The sequence below is a fragment of the Halichoerus grypus genome, chromosome 3, assembly GCF_964656455.1.
Source record: "Halichoerus grypus chromosome 3, mHalGry1.hap1.1, whole genome shotgun sequence".
NCBI lineage: Eukaryota > Metazoa > Chordata > Mammalia > Carnivora > Phocidae > Halichoerus > Halichoerus grypus.
In genome coordinates, this window is record NC_135714.1 from 71,345,568 (window position 1) to 71,365,155 (window position 19,588).

The following is a 19,588-nucleotide window of genomic DNA, read 5'->3' on the forward strand; positions in this document are numbered from 1 at the left end:
GTATCTGAAGTCTTTACAGGTCAGCTTTGCCCTCTCTTGCTTCCACTGAATCTTCCTCATAGTGCCTTCTTTATCGTGTTTTGTGACTCATGTGTGTGTGTGTGTGTGTGTGTGTGTGTGTGTGTGTGTGTGTGTGTGTGATATTTGCCTTTGGAACATTATCTTTTGGAATTTTTTGAGGGCTGCGTTTCTCCAGGTAGGATTTGCTTCTACCAGACTCTGGGAGACACCACCTCAGTTTGGTACTACCTTAAATTAAATTCTTGGCTTGAAGCTCTTTAGATCTCTAGGTGTGGTCTGAATGTGGTGTGTGAATTTTCAGGAAAGTGCTTTCGTGATTGCAAATGCTGTAGGTGACATTTTTTTCTGCAACTTGGCACCATTTTAACTAGCTGCAGTTTGCTTCCTGGGCTTGGGGTCAAGGTGTGGGGATGGGCTCTTCATTTCTAGTTTACCCTCACTCTGATGGGTTAGCCCTTTTGGATCCCAGATTTATGAGTTGGCGTTCTATTATTGGCCCCATAATTTGAACAGAGTCTAGGTTTTGTTTATTTCCCCAAAGCCCCAACAATTGCAAACTGAAGTTCAAGTTCACCAGGTTTGGCAAATATTCTCAAGGCAAATGCCACTTTCACCTTGTTTTTGACCTGATTATTTCGTATCTACTTAGAATATTGGTGTTGCATTAAAAATATTTGTTTACACTTTATCCTGTATTTCTAGTTGTTTTCAGTAAATCAAGATACCTAATCTGCTATACTGCTTTAAAAAAAGAATTCTGCCGTACTGCTGAAAAGCAGTGCCCATCTTTGGATGTTTTTAAAGGTTTTGTACAAAAGAGAAATATTAATAAAAAAAGTAGTTTGGGTTTTGAAAAATTGACTGAAGAGCTTGGGGAAAGTATATTCTAATGAGCTTTTTCCATTTACAAAAAAAGAATCCTGAGAAATACTGAAGCAGCAACAAAAATCCTCAAGGGATCCTGCTTTACCTTTGACTCTAACAGTGACATTAGATTATTTGTCAGGCTCCCTCCCCAACCTCAGAAAGGAGACCACAGGAAGCTGCAAGGATAAAACACCCACTTTTTCCATAACTGGGGATGTGCAGGACTGAGAGCAGCAGGGTCCAGAGGACCATATTACGGGGTTGAAACAGCTTCATGATTCTGTGGGTGGTGGTACTGGGAGGCTTGGATCATTTGGGGTCTGGGCCAGGGTTAGTAAGAATATTCCAGGTGAATGAAAGCCAAGAGGGGCTTTTAGAAGACCTCTTGAGAATGAGTCATTTAGGCCAAGTCTGTGCCCATCTGTGTCAAATACTGATGGTCACTCATGGCCAAAGCATCTAGTGTCATTATCAGTGTCTTCACTGACTGCTGGTTAGCACTGTTGCAGGGTGTCTATGTGCATGTCATGACCCCAGTCATCGGGGATGGAAGGCTGGAAAACAGCCCCACAGTTGAGGAGGGGAATGTTCCACACATGCCTTCCAGAGGGGGACATCTGTAAATCGTATATTGTTAAGCTCTGAAGAATATAACATGAAATATTGGGCCCCAGAGTACTTTGGATTCATATTGCACTGTATTTTTCTCTGGACCTAAAATTCTTTAAAGCTTTTCTATGAATTAAAAGTAAGTAGGAGTTTATTGCATATCATCAATTTCTGCTATTAAATCATAGGTATTCTTTATGTTCCTGAAAATCTGGGGCTTTGCTAGTGGAGGTATTGTATAGAACTTTATATTCTGGTCATTGGAAGAGTGTTTATTTTGCTAGTTATGCTGATAATCTAAGTAATAGGCATAAAGCAGAATTGTCTTTACATATAAAACTTTCTCACGGGCCATATTTTATTAAAGGTAAACCAGGCTGTGTGTCAACTGCCTGAAAATATTTTCAAAGTAAATGAGCTTACACACTGGCTTGATTTTTATGGGGATGCCTACAGAAGGTCTGCTTGGAAAATTAACTCCGTAAGTATGGCGTGTTTATTATTTATTTATTTATTTATTTTGTAAAGATTTTATTTTTTTAAAGTAATCTCTACACCCAGTGTGGGGCTCAAACTCACAACCCCTGAAATTAAAAGTTGCATGCTCCACCGACTAAGCCAGCCAGGCACCCCACTTGTGGTATGTTCAAAGGGGGAAGTTGATCACCAGTGCGTTAATGTAGGTATTTGTGCCGAAACTCTGTGCATGGGTTTCCAAATATCCTTGCACCCTGCAAAATTGCTCAGTAGAAATAACAGGGCTTACAGGAAAGGCGAGATCTCAGACCCCTCAAAACCAGTGCAGTTTTGTAGCCAGAACCCTAAGAGAAAAGTGGTTACTACCTTAGATCACTTGGATCAACCAGGCAAGCTGCTTGTGGAGAGTGCCATGAGAATATGAAAACGCACCAAACAAAAGGATAGATATCTGTTCACACTCTAATGAGAGGATTGGTAGTACTGAGATAACACAGATAACAAGTGGGGCTCTCTTAGGTGGGTATACAGGGCAGCATGACCCACCAGGAGCCAACAGAATAGGGCTGCAACTTTAGGGGTGGCTCTGGGTGTATCCTTTTATATTCCTAAAGCTAAAGGGCTGTTGCTGCCAGTTCAGCAGCTGACCTGAGATTTTTTTCCTTCTCTCTGAAGATTGTAATTCTGCTCCTACCACATCGACCCTTGACTGGCAGAAATCATGTATGAGCTCATCAGCTGTCTACATTATATCATTCCCCTATTTACTAAGTGCATCTGAACTGATTTACATTTCACAGGTGCACAGTGCAGCAGAACAAACTCTTTGAGAAAGTGTCTAGAGTTTATAATTGATAGCTAAATTAAATAAGGCACTGAAAAATACTAGGTTTATTTTTATTTATATATATATTTTTAAATACTAGGTTTACATGCCTTTCATTGATACATACAAAACATTTTCTTAGAATTTTAGATATCTAAGTACTACTGGCCAGCAATTTGGGTTGCTTTGGCTAGAACGGAGACCTTTAACTATCAGGGATTTTAGGCTGTGAGTTAAGGTGTAAGATTCCTCTGTTCTTTCATTTGTCAGAATTCTTGTCATTTCCATTTTTAGGACACTTCAGTAAACACTCAGTATCCAGTCATATTCAGTCATTTTCCGTTTATCTTTAATATTCTGTCGAAAATCAAACTACTGTACGCAGATTCGCTTTTAAAAATACAGGTATGTATTCCTATTTCTTTGTCTTCATAAACAAATCAAATGATATATACCTTCTTAAATATACAATATTTTGGAGGTTGATAACATTGAAACCAATGGTTGTAACACTCATGGAGCTTAGACTCTAATGAAGGTGGCAAGAAAGACTCCTAATTTGGATTGGCTTGGCCTTGAGGCACATTAGGGCCTCAGTAGTGGAGGAGAGAGCATGGGCAGCTGACCTAGTTGTGGGGCTTTCACCTTGAGGTTGGGCCCTGTATGCAGGCCTCTGTGTGGTACTCAGAGAGGCATAGCGGATGGGCTTGATTGGGGTTAGCAAACCCATGTTTAAGGAGCCCAGGCTAATTAAAAAACAGAGCAGTGGGAATAGAGGTGACAGAATTCTTGAAATGCAGACACACATAGATGGCTGGTAGTCTAATGGTGCCATGATCACGGTTTGTAAAAAGGATCCTCTTTTCAGTGAACTGTCATGAGGTGAGTTGGTTCTGTTTGTCAGCATATCCAAAAAGTGATTTTGAACTTAAAACTGGACTATTGAAAATGCCTCCAGAAACGAAAATGCCCAAGAGTGTTAGCTCTTATTATCACTTTTGTATATGCATCTGGATATGTATAGATATGAATCATATTCAAATATATGTCATAACAGTAGATACTTTTACATAATACAGTTAACCATTTTAAAACAAAATGGGAAATTGATTTATGAATATGACCGTTGATGAAATATTTAACAAAGGAAAATGGAAGGTAAAAAGGTACAAGAACTTTATTTTCCTTCAACTCTTATAACTCTTCTCTCCTAATTTTAAACAGGCCTCCAGTAATAATTTTATGGACCCGGTATTTGTTCATTGTTGTCCTGAGAGCCTTAGACTTGAATGGTCTCAAATTGCCATTTGGTCAGCTAGACAATCATTGTGTGTGTGTGCGTGTGTGTCTGTCTTTCTGTCTCATATGTAACTTCTTAGATTATCTGTGCCCTAAAATCTCTCGTTGGGTTTTCCTCCTAGAATAGGAAACCTTTTTTTTGTGTGATTATTTTTTTTTAATTTAATTTTATTATGTTAGTCACCATACAGTACATCATTAATTTTTGATGTAGTGTTCCATGATTCATTGTTTGCGTATAACACCCAGTGCTCCATTCAGTACGTGCCCTCCTTAATACCCATCACTGGGCTCACCCCTCTAAAACCCTCAGTTTGTTTCTCAGAGTCCTCCTAGAATAGGATATCTTGAGAGGTCTCTCATACCTGAAGTTTCCTGCAGCATGCTTTCTTTCTGAACTTCTTTTCCAAATGAGAAGCTTATGTTCAACACACTGCTTCAGTGTTTGCTAATCATTCTCTTAGCCTAATGATGGTAGTTAGCTTTGGTAACTGAAGTATTAATAATTGTGTTTGCAGGATAAAGTGGACCAGTGGAGCCCACAGTTGGTCACTTTCCTGCTTACACTGGTTGGCTTTTCATTCCTTAGGTGTTTCTTCGGCTCACTGAGGGTGAATGCTGAATGTATAGCTTCTCTCCAGTGGCTTATGTGTATAAGGCTCTGTTCATAAATGTTCGTGACAAGCACTCATAATAAACTGAACCAACCTATTCCACTTTATAAATTCCCACTTAGAGTAAATGGTGAAATGAGTGAAACATTTCTTTTTTTTTTTTTTTAACATTTTATTTATTTATTTGACAGAGAGAGACAACAGCAAGAGAGGGAACACAAGCAGGGGGAGTGGGAGAGGGAGAAGCAGGCTTCCCGCGGAGCAGGGAGCCTGGATGCGGGGCTCGATCCCAGGACCCTGGGACCATGACCTGAGCCGAAGGCAGACGCTTAACCGACCGAGCCACCCAGGCACCCCCCCCTTTTTTTTTTTTGAGTGAAACATTTCTGTTTTTCTAGGAGAAAAAATTTAAAGCTTGTATGCGGTTGGCTGGAATTGTGGAACAAGGAGGGTCCGAATTAGCTTTGCTGCCCACTTTCAATCTAACAGTCAGAAGGAGTCACTTGATTGAGGATGTTTTGAGTCACCTAAATCTGTTTGAGAATGAAGATCTGAGGAGGGAGTTAATGGTAAAGTATAATTCTTAATGTTTTTGCTGCTGAGAGAAGGAAAACCTAAAAGGATGTAACAGTGGGTCTTCCGGAGAAGAAAGAATCTCCCTTTGCCATGGAGCTTGTCTGTTTGGGAGTTTCCCTGATTCCCCACTTAGCTGGGAACTGCTGGGAATAGCTGCGGGCACTTGGTGCTCTTGGGCTGAGGAGCAGCGGGTGAAAGGGTGGTCCTCCCCCAGCCTGGGCAGGTAGGAAGTCCAGAACTAGCCCTAAGAGGTCCCATCCCTCCTGAGGCCTGACCCAGCCTGGCCAGTCACCCCTTGGGAAGGGTTCCAGTGAGATGAGGTTGACATGGAGGAGATTTGAGGATTTGTTCCTGCTCTCATGCAGGAGCCCAGATTGCTTTGTGGAAAAGAGAACGTCCTCTTTATTGACTCTCTAGTTTTTTGAGGGTATTATTGTGGAAATCCCCATGTTCTGAACATAAATGATCTCTGGTTTAGTTATTATAAAACTTGTCTTACTAGTAGATATTGGACACAGAATAATAATAATATCTAGTAAATCTGGTGAACGTTTTCCTTGTGCCAAGAACATTGTGAATGCTTCACAAGGACTTGGGTAACCCTTCCAGTGACACTGCATGGAAGGTTCTGTTTTTCCTTCATTTTGCTGATGGAGAAACTGAGGTACAGAACTATTAAGGTGACTTATCCAAGGGCAATTCAACTGAAGTATCAAAGCCAGGATTTGGGCCCAACTGTTAGGTTCCAGACTTTTCACTTAATCACAATAAAGATCTGCCTGATGCTATTTATTAGAGTGTTTTTGATAGACCCTCGTTTATCACTTACCCTACGCAGATTAGAGAATGACTTGACTGAAGTTCAAGACACTATTTTAACAGTATGTTGCACTGGGGTTTGCATTTAGGGGTGGCATTGCCACATATTTTTTGTACATAGATAATTTTTAAAAATGGAACAAACTCATTATGTGAATCTTGCCTGTAATGGCCAGCCAGACCACTGAGTTATTTTAGTTTCACTTTTATAGTTCATTCATCCCTTTTAAACATATGATGAGCAGCCACCATTTTCCAGACTATGTGAGGCATTTTGCATGTGTTATTCTGTTTAATCTTTCTGATAATCTCGTGAGAAAACTGAGGCTCTGTCAGATGAAGGAGCTTGCCCATAGAAAGGGTCAGAGTTAGGATTTGACACCTGGTCTTTTTTCTTTTTTTTAGATTTTATTTATTTATTTAGAGAGGGAAGGGGCAGAGGGGAAGGGAGAGGGAGAAAGAATCTGAAGCAGACTCTGCACTGAGCAGGGAACCCGACACGGAGCTCAGTATCAGGACCCTGAGATTATGAGTTGAGCCGAAACCAAGAGTCAGATGCTTAACCAACTAAGCCACCCAGGTGCCCCAAAACCTGGTCTTATAAAGATTTTGAATAATTCACTGAGGTTTGAAACTTGCATTTCTAGAAAATAGAAGAGGCATTCATCCAGTTAAACCAGTAAAAGGAGATTTTGGGAAAGTGCCTGTGGAACATCCTGAAGGAAGTGTTGAGCAGGCCTTTGGACAGGAGTGTGTGTCAATCAGAGAGAAGGTAGAGTGGGTAGGAAGGTTAAATGCCTGCAGATGATAAGTGAAGTTTAAAGAGAAATTGAACATCCAGGGAAAGCAGAAAGGATGGAACCAGCACAGAACGGCAGGAAAAAGAAGAGAGAAATAAAAACCTATTTAATGCTTTATAAGAGAAAGCAAGGGAGGAGAAGAGTGTGAAGAAAGGTGATCGGAAGTGTAAAATGTGTTCATGAAAACGAGAGGAGATGTGAGAACAAGTCCTTGGAATTGGGGGTGCACAGGTTCTTGGTCCTCTTGAAGAGAGCACTTAAGTAGGGAAATAGGTTTGGAAGTTGGTGTACCTGATTCTCCAGAATTTGGCAGCCTAGAGTAGAAGCCAGTATTATCTGTATTGGAGACAGTGGTCTTGAAATTTTTTTCTTCTTTTAAGAATAAGGGAGACCGTAACACATTTGTACACTGAAGTGAGGGATTCCAAGAAGGAAGGGCAGGAATGAGTGAGTATTTGAGGGAGCAAAGATGGGTTGTGGTAGAACCATCCTAGGAAGGGATTGGTGTCCATGGGTGCCTTCTCAAGGAGTAAACAACTAAGCCCATAGATAACTTAATGTGTGCTCTGGTTTTTCAGCCTTTGAAAATCCAACTATTTTTGATTTCTTTATTTTCATTTTACTTAACATTCCTTATTATATAATAATGATGCCAATTGAGGTCAGTTTAGTAGCTGAAGACATCAGGCTCTGAGACTTGACAGACATAGGATTAAATCTAGGCCGCACCCCTTAACTGAGTGTGACCTTGGGGAAGTTAATATTTACATTCTTTTTTTTTTTAAGGACTTCTTTTTTTTTTAAGATTTTATTTATTTATTTGACAGAGAGAGAGAAGCAGAGGGGGAGAGGGAGAAGCAGGTAGGGGGAGAGGGAGAAGCAGGCCTCCCGCCGAGCAGGGAGCCCGATGCGGGTCTCGATCCCAGGACCCTGGGATCATGACCTGAGCTGAAGGCAGACGCTTAATGACTGAGCCACCCAGGCGCCCCTAATATTTACATTCTTGAAGCTTTATCACCTCACAGAATTAATGTGAAGATTAAACGAGTAAGATGCTTACCATAGTGCTTACCAAATACTTGGGTCCACAAGTAATGTTCACTCTTAATGATTATTAAATGAGTCTTAATACATAGCAATACAGAGCCCTGGAAGTGATATATTATTTGTTCTGTTTCTTCAGGTTTCATTTAGTGGAGAAATTGGACATGACTCTGGAGGAGTCAAGGTAGAGTTTTTCCACTGTCTGTTTGAGGAGATGACCCGGCCAGAATACGGGATGTTCATGTATCCTGAGGAGGCTTCCTACATGTGGTTTCCCGTCAGGGTGAGTCCTCTCCTTTTTGCTTATGGTTACCATGACAGAAAAGGCATGTCACATACCATTGGAAATTAGGTTGTCTAGACAGTTTCATTTTAGGAGAGGAGTTATTGATACATATAATTATGGGAATAGCCTTCAGTTTCAATAAGGTGATTATTTTCTTTAAAATGGAGTCCCTTTTCCCTGGGTTCCCATTTCTGCCCACACAGGAAAATTTAAGCAATGTATGTTTTTGACCATTTAAAGAATGTATGGATAAAAAGGAATCCTTCCTTTCCCAGGTACCCATTTTTTGTTAAGTTCTATTTTTCCCCGTGAATTTGAAAATTTTTTTTCAAATTTCATTTGAAAGGCTGTGAAAAGAAATTGAAAACTTCAGTTTATGAGGACTTGCTGAGCCTAATGTGATTCTATTAGTGTCCCTGTGGCAGAGATTTAAATTGACCTAATGACTGTACATAAACCCTAAATATTCTTACCGCAAGCTTTTTTTTTTAAAGATTTTTGTTTATTTTGAGAGAGAGTGTGCGCCAGTGGCGGGAGGGGCAGAGGGAGACAGAGAATCTCAAGTTGACTCCCCGCTGAGTGTGGAGCCTGACTCGGGGCTCCATCTCCCGACCCTGAGATCATGACCGGAGCCAAATCCAGAGTCAGATGCTTAACTGACTGGGCCACCCAGTGGCCCTGCAACCTTTTTGATTTTAATTTGTGATTTGACTTTGTGAAAGGGAGAAAAGGTTTACCTAATATGAATATTCCATTTTACTTGTAAAAATTAAAACACATTAAGTTTTTTTTCTCTCTTCAGCCTAAATTTGAGAAGAAGAGATACTTCTTCTTTGGGGTTCTCTGTGGACTTTCCCTATTCAATTTCAATGTTGCCAACATCCCTTTCCCACTGGCCCTGTTTAAGAAACTTTTGAATCAGACGCCATCACTGGAAGACTTGAAAGAACTTAGTCCTGTTTTGGGAAAGTAAGTAAACATAGTTCTTTTTCCAGAACTCTACATAATATGTATTTAGGTACAGGTATACCTTGTTTCATTAACTTGTGCTTCACAGATGATAGTGTTTTTTACAAATCAAAGGTGGTGGCAACCCTGTGTCAGGCAGGCCATCTTTCCAACACACTTTGTGTCCCTGTGTCACATTTTGGTAATTCTCACAGTATTCCAGATTTTTCCATTACTGTTCTATTTGTTATGGCGATCTGTGATCAGTGATTACAACTTGCTGCGAGCTCAGAGGATGGTGAGCATTAAAGTATTTTTAAATTATAGGTGTGCACATTTTTTTAGACATAATGCTGTTGCACACTTACTATAGTATGGTGTGAACATAACTTTTTTATATGCACTGGGAAACCAAGTAATTCTTTTGACTTGCCTCTTCTGGGATAATTGCTTTATTGCAGTGCCTGGAACCAAACCTGCAGTAACTCCGAGGTATGCCTGTAAATAATTAAACACATCCCCCCTAACAGTATTTTCATGTTCAACAGCAACATTCTAGGTACTTTAAGTCAAGTATAATTTTGGGAAGAATTGTTGAATAATAAGAGAAGTTGAGTAAGAAAAGTTGATTTTCCTTATGATTGGTCCTTAATGCTGGCATTAATCTTTGAACTTTATTTGTGTAGAAACAGTCATGGGGAGAGCACAAGTTATACCCTGGTGTGAAATCTGCAAGTGATGTTTATTTTAAATCTCGTTTCATATCCTCACCTTTACAGTGAAAACTCACTTCTAAGTTAAAAAGCCAAAGCCACCACCTCACAAAAAATATTGGTAATAGAAAGGGGTGATATTCCTGCTGTGTAAGGTGTTCCTACACATCCATAAGAAAAATTGACAAAGTATACAGGAAGGAAACCCACAAAAGAAGTAACAGAATGGCTTCACCTGCCCAGTCCTCATGGAATGCAGAGGCTAATCTGTGCTTCAAATTGACAGTGGTTGGAAATACTGATGCTATATAGTGTTCACCAGAGTTTGGGAAGAGGTTTGCTCTAATTTCAGGGATTGGTAGTGGACATATGAATTGGTGATTCCTTTTCAGAGAACAGTGTCATAGTATTTACCTGAATCAAAAATGTATTTGCCCCTTTGGCCTAGCAGTTCTGCCTCTAGACATTTAGTTTCAGAAATAACACAACCATGCAAGGATTTTTCCATACTAATGTATATTATATTATGTAGTGCATAATGTGTGGAATACTTAAATGTTCTTTAATAAGGGAATTATTTATTTTTGGTATATTTATGCAATGAAATCCTATGTAGATTTTTAAAAGAATGAGAACAGTAGTATGATTTTTTTTTTTTGAGAGCTTGAGCAGGCCAGTGGGGGGTGGGCAGCAGAGGGAGAGGGAGAATCTCAAACAGGCTCCTGCAGGGCTCGATCTCATGACCCTGAGATCATGACCTGAGCTGAAATCAAGAGTCGGATGCTTAACGGACTGAGCCACCCAGGCACCCTGATCCTATTATTATCCCCATTTCTTCACAGGTGAGGAAACAGACAGTTTGGGTAACTTGTCTCAGACCCCATAGTGACAGAACCATGAATTGAACACAGTCTGGTTTCAGCTTCCAACTATTAATCATTATTGCTAATTTTACTAATAAGATAAGGAAAAAATCAAAAGCACAAGATTTGGAGAGGAGGAGATAAATTTATTGTTTTTTACTAAAACAATGAAAATGACCTAAATAATGCTTATGCCTCGGAAGACTTAATACACATCAACTTAGTAAATGTAAAGATTGTTGTATCTGTATCAGTGTTCCTCATGTTTTTAGGTCTTCAGAATTTTTAGAAAGCTATATTGAGGACAGTACAGTATGGGTGCAGGTTTTCAATGGAAGAAAAGTGAGAGTTCCAACACTGATCCAGGCACCTATGGACCTTGTTGGTGGTAGCGTACTGGATTAATGGGGACAGGAGGACTGTCAGTTCATGCGTATGGGAAAAAAATGAATGCTGATAGCTTATGCCATATACAAAAATCAGCTTCATGTGGATGAAGGTCTTAAAGCAAAAATGTTGAAAATATGGACAAATATCTGTCTAACCTTTGCAATCTTAAGCAAGACATAAAAAGTACCAACATTAAAGGAAAGACTGATAAGTCTAACTGCAATAAGATTAAAGAATTTATCTGTTCTTCATGAGATACCTTAACAAAAGGGAAACAACACCCCTCAAACTGGTATTTGTGACATATTTTGGGAGTGGTAGAAAAATGGGATAGGGGAGGTATCCATACAGGTGGGCATAAGATATAAGCAATGTTTGGAGAGGCAGGTTCCTAAGTTTTCCTCATAAAAACACCCATAAATAAGCACATAAGCCATACATGGACAAATAATGACAAGAGTATCATGAACCAAGTATTATCATGAATCCAGTTTTGTCAGCTGAGTTCTCATCACTCTCCCTCTCCTCACCGCCCACCCACCCAAAACCTACAATGAATACAATATGGTCTGTTTATCACAGTTCTGTAATAAAAAATCCAGTGGACGGAATAGTCAGCTTGGATTCCACCTTCTTCCAGAGCTTCCCCAGTAACACATCCCTTCAGAAAGAGTTAGCCAAGGCTGTACTTGTACACTTAGAGAGTGTCTGCACATAGCTCACTGTAATGTAGGTGAGGCTTCCATCAGCGTATCTTACCTACGGGTCTCAGGGTTTATTGGCAGTAATGTCTCAACTTTACATCCCTGAATGCCTGCCACATTGGGTGCTTGATAGATGTTTGTTGAATGAATACATGAGAGAATGAGCAAATACAATGAATGAGACATAGGACTTTAAAAATATAAATGAAGTACCATAGGACAACAGAGGATGGAGATGTAAGAAGACTGGCTGCTGTCCGTGCTAATATAATCTATATTCTCACAGATGCTTTGAAGCAGTTAAGGTAGTTGAATTTCACATCTGTCTTAAGCTTGATGATACTGGGACAGTAGATACAGAGAAGGTCCTTTGACCTTCTCATTCCTCAGATTTCCTAAGTGATACCTGATATTTAAAAGGAGATTATTTGTTCTGTAGGTACAGTTCCAAAGCTTAAATAAAGGTAACACCAATTTGAATGAATTTCAGTATCAGTTAAATACGTTATCAGTCATTTTCTGTAGAAACCTATAATCACTGGGTAAAGGAAGGTAGGATGAAGGGAAGAGAGCTTGCAGAATTGCAAATATTCATAAACTTCATGCTTGTAGTTGAGGTCTGGCTATCAGTACACAGAGAAATGGACATTGTTAACTAATGATCTGACCTCCCACCTTCAGAATAGTCATGCATTTGATTTTAGATGGTTTATTTTATTTTTTTAAAGATTTTATTTACTCATTTGAGACACAGAGATACAGAGGGAGAGGAGGGAGAATCAGGCTTCCTACTGAGCCAGGAGCCCGATGTGGTGCTCAATCCCAGGACGCTGGGATCATGACCTGAGCCGAAGACAGACACTTAACCATCTGAGCCACCCAGGCGCCCCTTAGGTGATATATTTTAGGTGATATATCTAGTGATCATTATTATCGACTTTTAAAAAATAAAATTATTTGTTCTTTAGGAGTTTGCAAACTCTTCTGGATGATGAAGGCGATGACTTTGGAGAAGTATTTTGTATCTATTTTAATGTGAGTAATGATAAGAACCAGATTACAGATCAGTTTTAATCTGATTAATCCTTTACATATTTATCTAGACATGTCACTCTTTAATAAAAGGACAAACTTCTGAATTAGTGCAAAGGGTTTTTTTCCTCATTTTTTATGAGCTGGGCATATCAGTTAGATTTTACTATGTAACAAACAACACCTAAATTTAGTGGCTTAAAACAAACACAATGAATTGAGTTTCTGGACTGGGTCAACTTGGCTGGGCTGGATGGTTTATACTGGCCTCACTCATATACGCAGTTGTTGGCTGGTTTATAGAATGTGGGCTGGAACAGCTTTTCTGTTCCAGGGATCTCTTATGCTCCAATAAGCTAGTTGAGGTGTCTTTATAGAATGGTCTCAGGATTACAAAGAGTGGGAAGAGATGGCAAGCCTCAGCATACAAGCTTCTTTTTAAGCTTTTACTTCTGGCAGATCCCATTGGCCAGAGTGCCTCACATGGCCACAGCCAGATTCAAGGGCTGAAGAACTGGATTCCTCCTCTTGATGGGGGCCGGGGGGGTAGGGTCCAGTAGCTATTGTAAAGTCATACTGCGAAGGGGCTTGAATACCAGGCTGGGAGGAATTTGTGAGCATTTTGCAAATCTACTATACTAGGTCTTTACTCTATAAAGTGACTACTGAAATGTGACAATTTGCCAATTTTTTTTTTTCAGTATGATAAATAATTCAAGTTTTACAAAAATTGATTTTTCATTTTTCATGATAAGATGGTAATTTTTTATATGCACGTTCCTTGTTTTTATGACTAAAATGTTTATAAAATCTTGAGAAAAAAAGCTATGCTTCAGTGTTTTTGTTAATAATAGATTATTTGGGATTATTTTGGAGATACTATCTGAGTTTATTTGTGGTTACAGGTGCATTGGGACAAAAATGATACAGACTTAATTCCTAATGGAAGTGGCATCATTGTTGACCAGACTAACAAGTAGGTGCAGAGAAGTGAACTATTTGTTTTGTTTATACACTGTTTATTTCACTGGGCTCTAAAAATGTCTTACAGTTCTTACCAATTAATCATTTTTTAATAAGGCAGAGAGTTAGTGTATATTGTGTGTATGTGTATGTCTCCTAGAGCTTATATTCTGGTAGGGAAGGAAATAGCTTTCGCAGACAGGCTTTTTCCCTTATCCTCCGGTCTAGGTTTATACCACCAACTTCCCTCTTTATTCCCTTACCCTGTTTTACTTTTTCTTTTCATACCACACCGTTAAGATTTTTCTGCTTCTTTACTTACCTGTATGGAAGATTAAATTAGGTAATATATGAAAAATAGCCATATGCACACGGGAAGTACTGAATTGTTAGGTGTTCTAGTTCTCATTTTATTTTTGGCCTTCTGCCCACCTTCCCCGCCCCCCCCGCCAAGTTTCCTTCAGGGTACTGCAGTAAGCTGAAATCATTTTTTGTTTCCTTAAAGGAGAGACTATATTTCAAAGTGTGTCAATTACATCTTCAACATCTCTGTGAAGGCACTTTATGAAGAATTCCAAAGAGGATTTTACAGAGTGTGTGACAAGGATATTATTGAATTTTTCCATCCAGAAGAACTAAAGGATGTGATTATTGGAAATACTGATTATGACTGGGAGACATTTGAGAAGGTATATCGTAAAGGCCTAGAAGTTTGAATTTGAATTTCTTTTCTATTTTCTGAATACTTTTTTTTTTCTCTAGAATGCACATTATGAAGAGGGATATGATAATTCACATCCCACCATAGTGATGTTTTGGAAGGCCTTACACAAATTGACTTTGGAGGAAAAGAAAAAGTTCCTTGGTAGGTATTCTATCAGGAGTAGATCTATAATCTTAGGTCTTTTTTATGGGATAAGAAAACCTTGTTATAGGCACCATTTGCCACAGATCTAGTGTAAGAGCCACTCCAAGTCCGTTTGGATGTTCTCTGTGCCAGGCTGTGCGGACATAGAAAATAAATGTTAACATAGGTCTTCTTTCCTGCCTGTTTCAGCCCTGCCTGTTGCTTTCACATGTCCCCTCGGTTCTCCATCCAACTGAGATAGTTAACCTGCTTTCTGTATTTGTGACTCAGTTAGTTGTTCAGGCACTGTGGGATTAGCCATATTTTACAATGTCATTGTCTCCAACCCTTTACACCTGCTCTTCCACATTTTGATCTCAATTTCATGCTTACTCGGTTGTTTGCCTGCAATTTTGCTTAATGACTTTCTCATTTTCTTGCAAAATTTCCATACTTATTTTGAGAAACACTTACCTTCTTGTTCTTTGTTGTGGATAACACATATGTTGGAAGATACTCAGACTTCTCCAGAAGCCCAGACTGACTTTCCAATCTTTGCTTTACAGGAAATCATTTCAGCCAAACAGTTCCATCATCTCTGCATTCCTGAGCTCACCTTGTGCCCTCCCACCTCCAGGCTTTCTCTGAAGCTCCTTGTCCTGCCTCGAATCCTCACCCACCTCCTTGTTGCCGCTCCAAACCTTCCTCTTCTTAAAGGTCCAGCTTAATTCTGAGCTCTCGGAAGTCTCCCCGGTCATCCCAGCCTTGATTCTCTCTCCCTGCTGTGAACCACACACAGCATTTTCACTCAGGAAGCACTTAATTCCGTGGCGCCTTATCTGCCTGTCTCACACCCTTCTGTTTTTTCCCTTGCTATTTGTCTTTTCCTGCACAAGAATATAGTATTTCCAACCATACTGTAAGTAGCTTGAGGGAAATGTGTCCTCGATGCAGTCTAATGTGGGACTCTGCAAGTGGGCCCTCAGTAAAGGGTTTTGAATAAACACATTTTTTTTTCCCTCTGTAAGTCTTGGTCTCTGGGAAGCAGATCACTCAATTTTATTCTTCTTTTTAGTGTTTCTTACAGGAACTGACAGAATTCAAGTAAAAGGTTTAAAGAACATGAAAATAACATTTTGCTGTCCTGAAAATGTGAATGAAAAAGATCCCATAAGAGCACAGACATGTATCAGTGTTCTCTACCTTCCCAAATATTCTACAATGGAAAGGGTAGAAGAAGCACTTCAAGTAGCCATCAACAACAGCAGAGGATTTGGCTGACCTGGCCTCACGTTCTTTACCCCTTTTCGGAAATATTTTCAGAAATAAAATTAAGAACTTAAAAATTAATGTAAAAGTCCTGGTGACTCTTAATTGTGTTTACCTGCTCTTTCAGAATGGTGTTTTTTGCGTGTGAGATGTTTTGATAACGATCTAGATTGGGCTGTTAAAACAAGGTGACCCCAAAACACAGTGCATTAAAGAAGACCGAATTTTGTTTTTCTCTGATAAATGTCTTGGCTGAAGTGATGCTTCTCCTACTGCTCTAGGAAAAGTTATAAGTGACTTTCTTGTTGAAAATGTCCATGGAAACCGCCCATTTCTGTCTTAAATCATCTATGTGGCATTTGAAACCGTCGACTGCTTTCTCCTCAAGACTGTTGTCTGGTAGACTGTGGCTTTCTTTTTCTTGGCTTCTTTCCCATTTCCTTTGCTTGTGTTTCTTATACTCCCCTGACCTCCAGTGCTAGTGTGGTCCTCTGTTCTCACTCTGCACGCATTCCATCAGTTCCATAGCTCTGGCTCTGTCTTGGTGTGATCCTGCCCAGATCTCTCTCTCTCTGACCAACAGGAACTGGTAGATTCCAGCCCCAGCCATTTCTCTGTCTAGTCTGTGCCTCCCTGCATGTGCCTTGGCTCCTTAATCTCAGCATGTCTAAGAAGAAAATGATCGTTTTTCCTGTATTCCACAGCTTAGAGTGGTACCACCAGGATTTCCAGGCATAAGCCTGCAGTCCTCTTCCCTTCCTCCTCTTTACTCCACACATTCAATAAATCAGGTCCTGACAATTCTAGTTCTTATATCTAGATCAACAGTGCCCCGCAGAACTTTCTGTGAGGCTGGAAACCACCCCCCACCCCCCGTATCTGCACTGTTCAATAAGGTAGACTTCCGCTATAGATAAGGTTTGGTCTTTGAAGAGAGAAAAATTTAATTGGCAGTGGAAAAACAAGTCTGGAGCTGTGCTGCCCAATATGTGGTGATTTAGTTAAAGTTAAATAGGGGTGGCTGGGTTGCTCAGTGGGTTAAGCGTCTGACCGGCTCAGGTCATAATCTCGGGGTCCTGGGATGGAACCCCGAGTTGGGCACCCCACTCAGCATGGAGTCTGCTTCTCCTTCTCCCCCTCCCCCCAGGCGTGCTCCTGTCGGTCTCTCAAAATCTTAAAAATAAATTTAAAATTCAGTTCTCATGGTGATTAACAGAATTAAAAAAAAATTCAGTTCTCAGTCACACTACTCAAATTTCAAGTATCTACATGTGATTGGTGGCTACTGTGTAAGTGCAAATATGAGCACTTGCCACTGATAGGTCCCAAACCTACAAAACCTTTACATGTGCTTTTTTTCTTGGAAGAAGAGCCACAGTGTGATAGAGCTGCACAAATCAAAAAAATCAGGCAGTAAAGTCATATTTCATTAACATTGTTAAAAGACCTCCCAAATCCTTCCAGGCATGCCCCCTGAGCAGTCCCAGCCTGCTCTCCCACCAGTGCCCTGCATACATAGTGTACTTCACTCTACTCATCTGTAACTGTCTCAATTTCCTGAACAGGCCACAGTCTCTCCTATGTTTTTATTCATGCATTTTCTTCTGCTTGGGTTCGAACCTTCTCATCCCACCCCTATCCCCCCACTCTTCCTCACCTCTCGTTGCAATTCTGCCTCCAACTCTGGGTTCTTCCTCTTGTTTCTCAGGACTCACTTAATCTACTATGGCTGCCTAGTAGGTGCCATGCTAATGTTTGTGGAATATGGCTTCCTAGCTCAGCATTTCACAAATGCAATCTTTCTGGGTACAGTCCTCATTCTGGTTCCTTCCAAGGGCTTAGTTGTAGTGGTTCCTCATACGAGTTAGCCACAAGTGCCACCTAGTGGCCAATGCAGAAGATCGTCCCCTCCAAATCGAGCATTTCAGTAAGGGAAAAAACTTGGAAAAGGAGACAGACCTTTCTTCCCACAACCATGCTCAGTAGTGAGAATCTTACTTGAGGGTGCTAGGTGATTTCATATTTTCTACCTCCCTTAAAACAACCACCAAGTCTGGAAGTGGGTATCATCATTTTCATCTTACAGATCCGGAGTCAAGTTCAGAGAGGCTTCCTTAGCCCACTCTGCAGGATTGGAAGAAAAGAGGGAGAGAGGTCATGGCAGGTCTTTTTTTGTCCCTCAGAGTGAGAAACTCTCACTTTGAAAGCTGAGGGAAGGCTCTTATTCACAAGATGGGTAGAGGCGATCCTTGTCAGTGATGCAGATGACACTAAGGAAGATAATCTTGTTAAGAGGCTTTAAGGAGCCTCTTACTTTTTTGCTACTGTATTTTTTAATTGAAATATAATTGACTTAGCAGATCTGTTCTTAAGAGTGCTAGTGAGGGGGGCTAGTGGATGGCTTGGTCAGTTAAGCATCCGACTCTTAATTTTGGCTCAGATCATGATCTCAGGGTCCTGGGATTGAGCCCCACGTTGGGCTTCCGAGCTCAGTGGGGAGTCTGCTTGAGGATTTCTCTCAATCTTGAGGAATTCTCTCTCACTCTGCCCCTTCCTCTGCTTGTACATGTGTGCACATGCTCTCTCTCACTCTCTCTCAAATCTTTAAAAAAAAAAAAAGTGCTAGTGAAATACAGAAACATTACATCCAGGTAGTTCTGTTCCTTTTTGTGCTATTGTCATGCATATTATGTCTACATGTTACAAACTCAACAATACTTGGTTATAATTATTACTTTATATAATTTAATGCCTCTTCTAGGAACAGAGAAGAGAACAAGGATGTATTTGTAGTATTAGTTATATTAACCTTGTTTACCTTTTCAGGTTCTTTTCATTTGTTCCTCTGAATTCAAGTTACCATCTGGTGTCATTTCTTTACTCCCAGTTCAGCTTTGCTCCCATCTACTTCCTTTGTGCTACTAGTGGCAAATATGATAGAGACCCCAAAATACAGTCTATACACAGTTTTCTACAAATTGCTCTGCAGATCAGTTAAGTAGAGCGGAAATACGCATTTACACTGTCTTTTATAGTTACATAATTACCTTTACTCTGCTGGTGGCCTGCACCTCCTGGGAAGATGCCATAACCCTTAAGTAGGCGTTGAGGGAAGAGAGTTCCCGGTCTTGGTGGCACCCTCCCCGAGTGGATCGCTCTCAGCTGAGAGGAGGAAGAAAGATGTGGGTGGTGGTTCAAATGCCACAGACTTCAATGTGCAGCACTTACTGAGTTTTAGATTTCCGTGTATGTTTCCTCATTTGGCTGTATGCCCTTGGGATAATTTCCAGAGACATTGAATGGTCGTTTTGTTCACCAGTTAGTGTTGTTTGACAAAGGGCTTTCACGTGTCAAGTTTAGCTTGTCCTCATAATTTTGTGAAAGAAGCAGGGGAAGGATTTCTAACCCTAGAGATGAAGCTCAGAGACAAGTAACTTGCCTAGTTATAAAGCTTGTCAGAACCATGCTTTCAGTCTTTCAGGAAGTACGTGCCTGATCGTGCTAAGCATCAAATTAAAAATGTTGAACAGTTTACTGTCTAGACAGGAGACCGAAAACAGGCAATTACAGTACAAGTTCAAGTGCTAAAATAGAGATAAAATATATGGTGCTTTAGGAAAC

The 19,588-nt window shown here is 40.2% G+C and overlaps 1 protein-coding gene across 3 annotated transcripts in view; it reads left to right on the top strand.

Annotated features, from left to right (window-relative positions):
* The window catches only part of HERC5 (HECT and RLD domain containing E3 ubiquitin protein ligase 5), a 42,470-nt gene extending 26,415 nt beyond the window's left edge, over positions 1 to 16,055 (top strand). The window contains exons 14-23 of one of the 3 annotated variants that reach the window (XM_036122720.2): positions 1,865 to 1,978; positions 3,095 to 3,205; positions 5,112 to 5,282; positions 8,092 to 8,235; positions 9,041 to 9,207; positions 12,825 to 12,891; positions 13,794 to 13,864; positions 14,357 to 14,540; positions 14,614 to 14,716; positions 15,774 to 16,055. In XM_036122720.2, the coding sequence (XP_035978613.1) occupies positions 1,865 to 1,978; positions 3,095 to 3,205; positions 5,112 to 5,282; positions 8,092 to 8,235; positions 9,041 to 9,207; positions 12,825 to 12,891; positions 13,794 to 13,864; positions 14,357 to 14,540; positions 14,614 to 14,716; positions 15,774 to 15,979 (1,338 nt within the window). In that variant the 3' untranslated portion in view covers positions 15,980 to 16,055. The remainder of the gene's footprint in view (positions 1 to 1,864; positions 1,979 to 3,094; positions 3,206 to 5,111; positions 5,283 to 8,091; positions 8,236 to 9,040; positions 9,208 to 12,824; positions 12,892 to 13,793; positions 13,865 to 14,356; positions 14,541 to 14,613; positions 14,717 to 15,773) is intronic. The other 2 variants (XM_078068947.1, XM_078068948.1) reach the window with 2 other exon arrangements.
* The last annotated feature ends 3,533 nt before the right edge of the window (positions 16,056 to 19,588 follow it).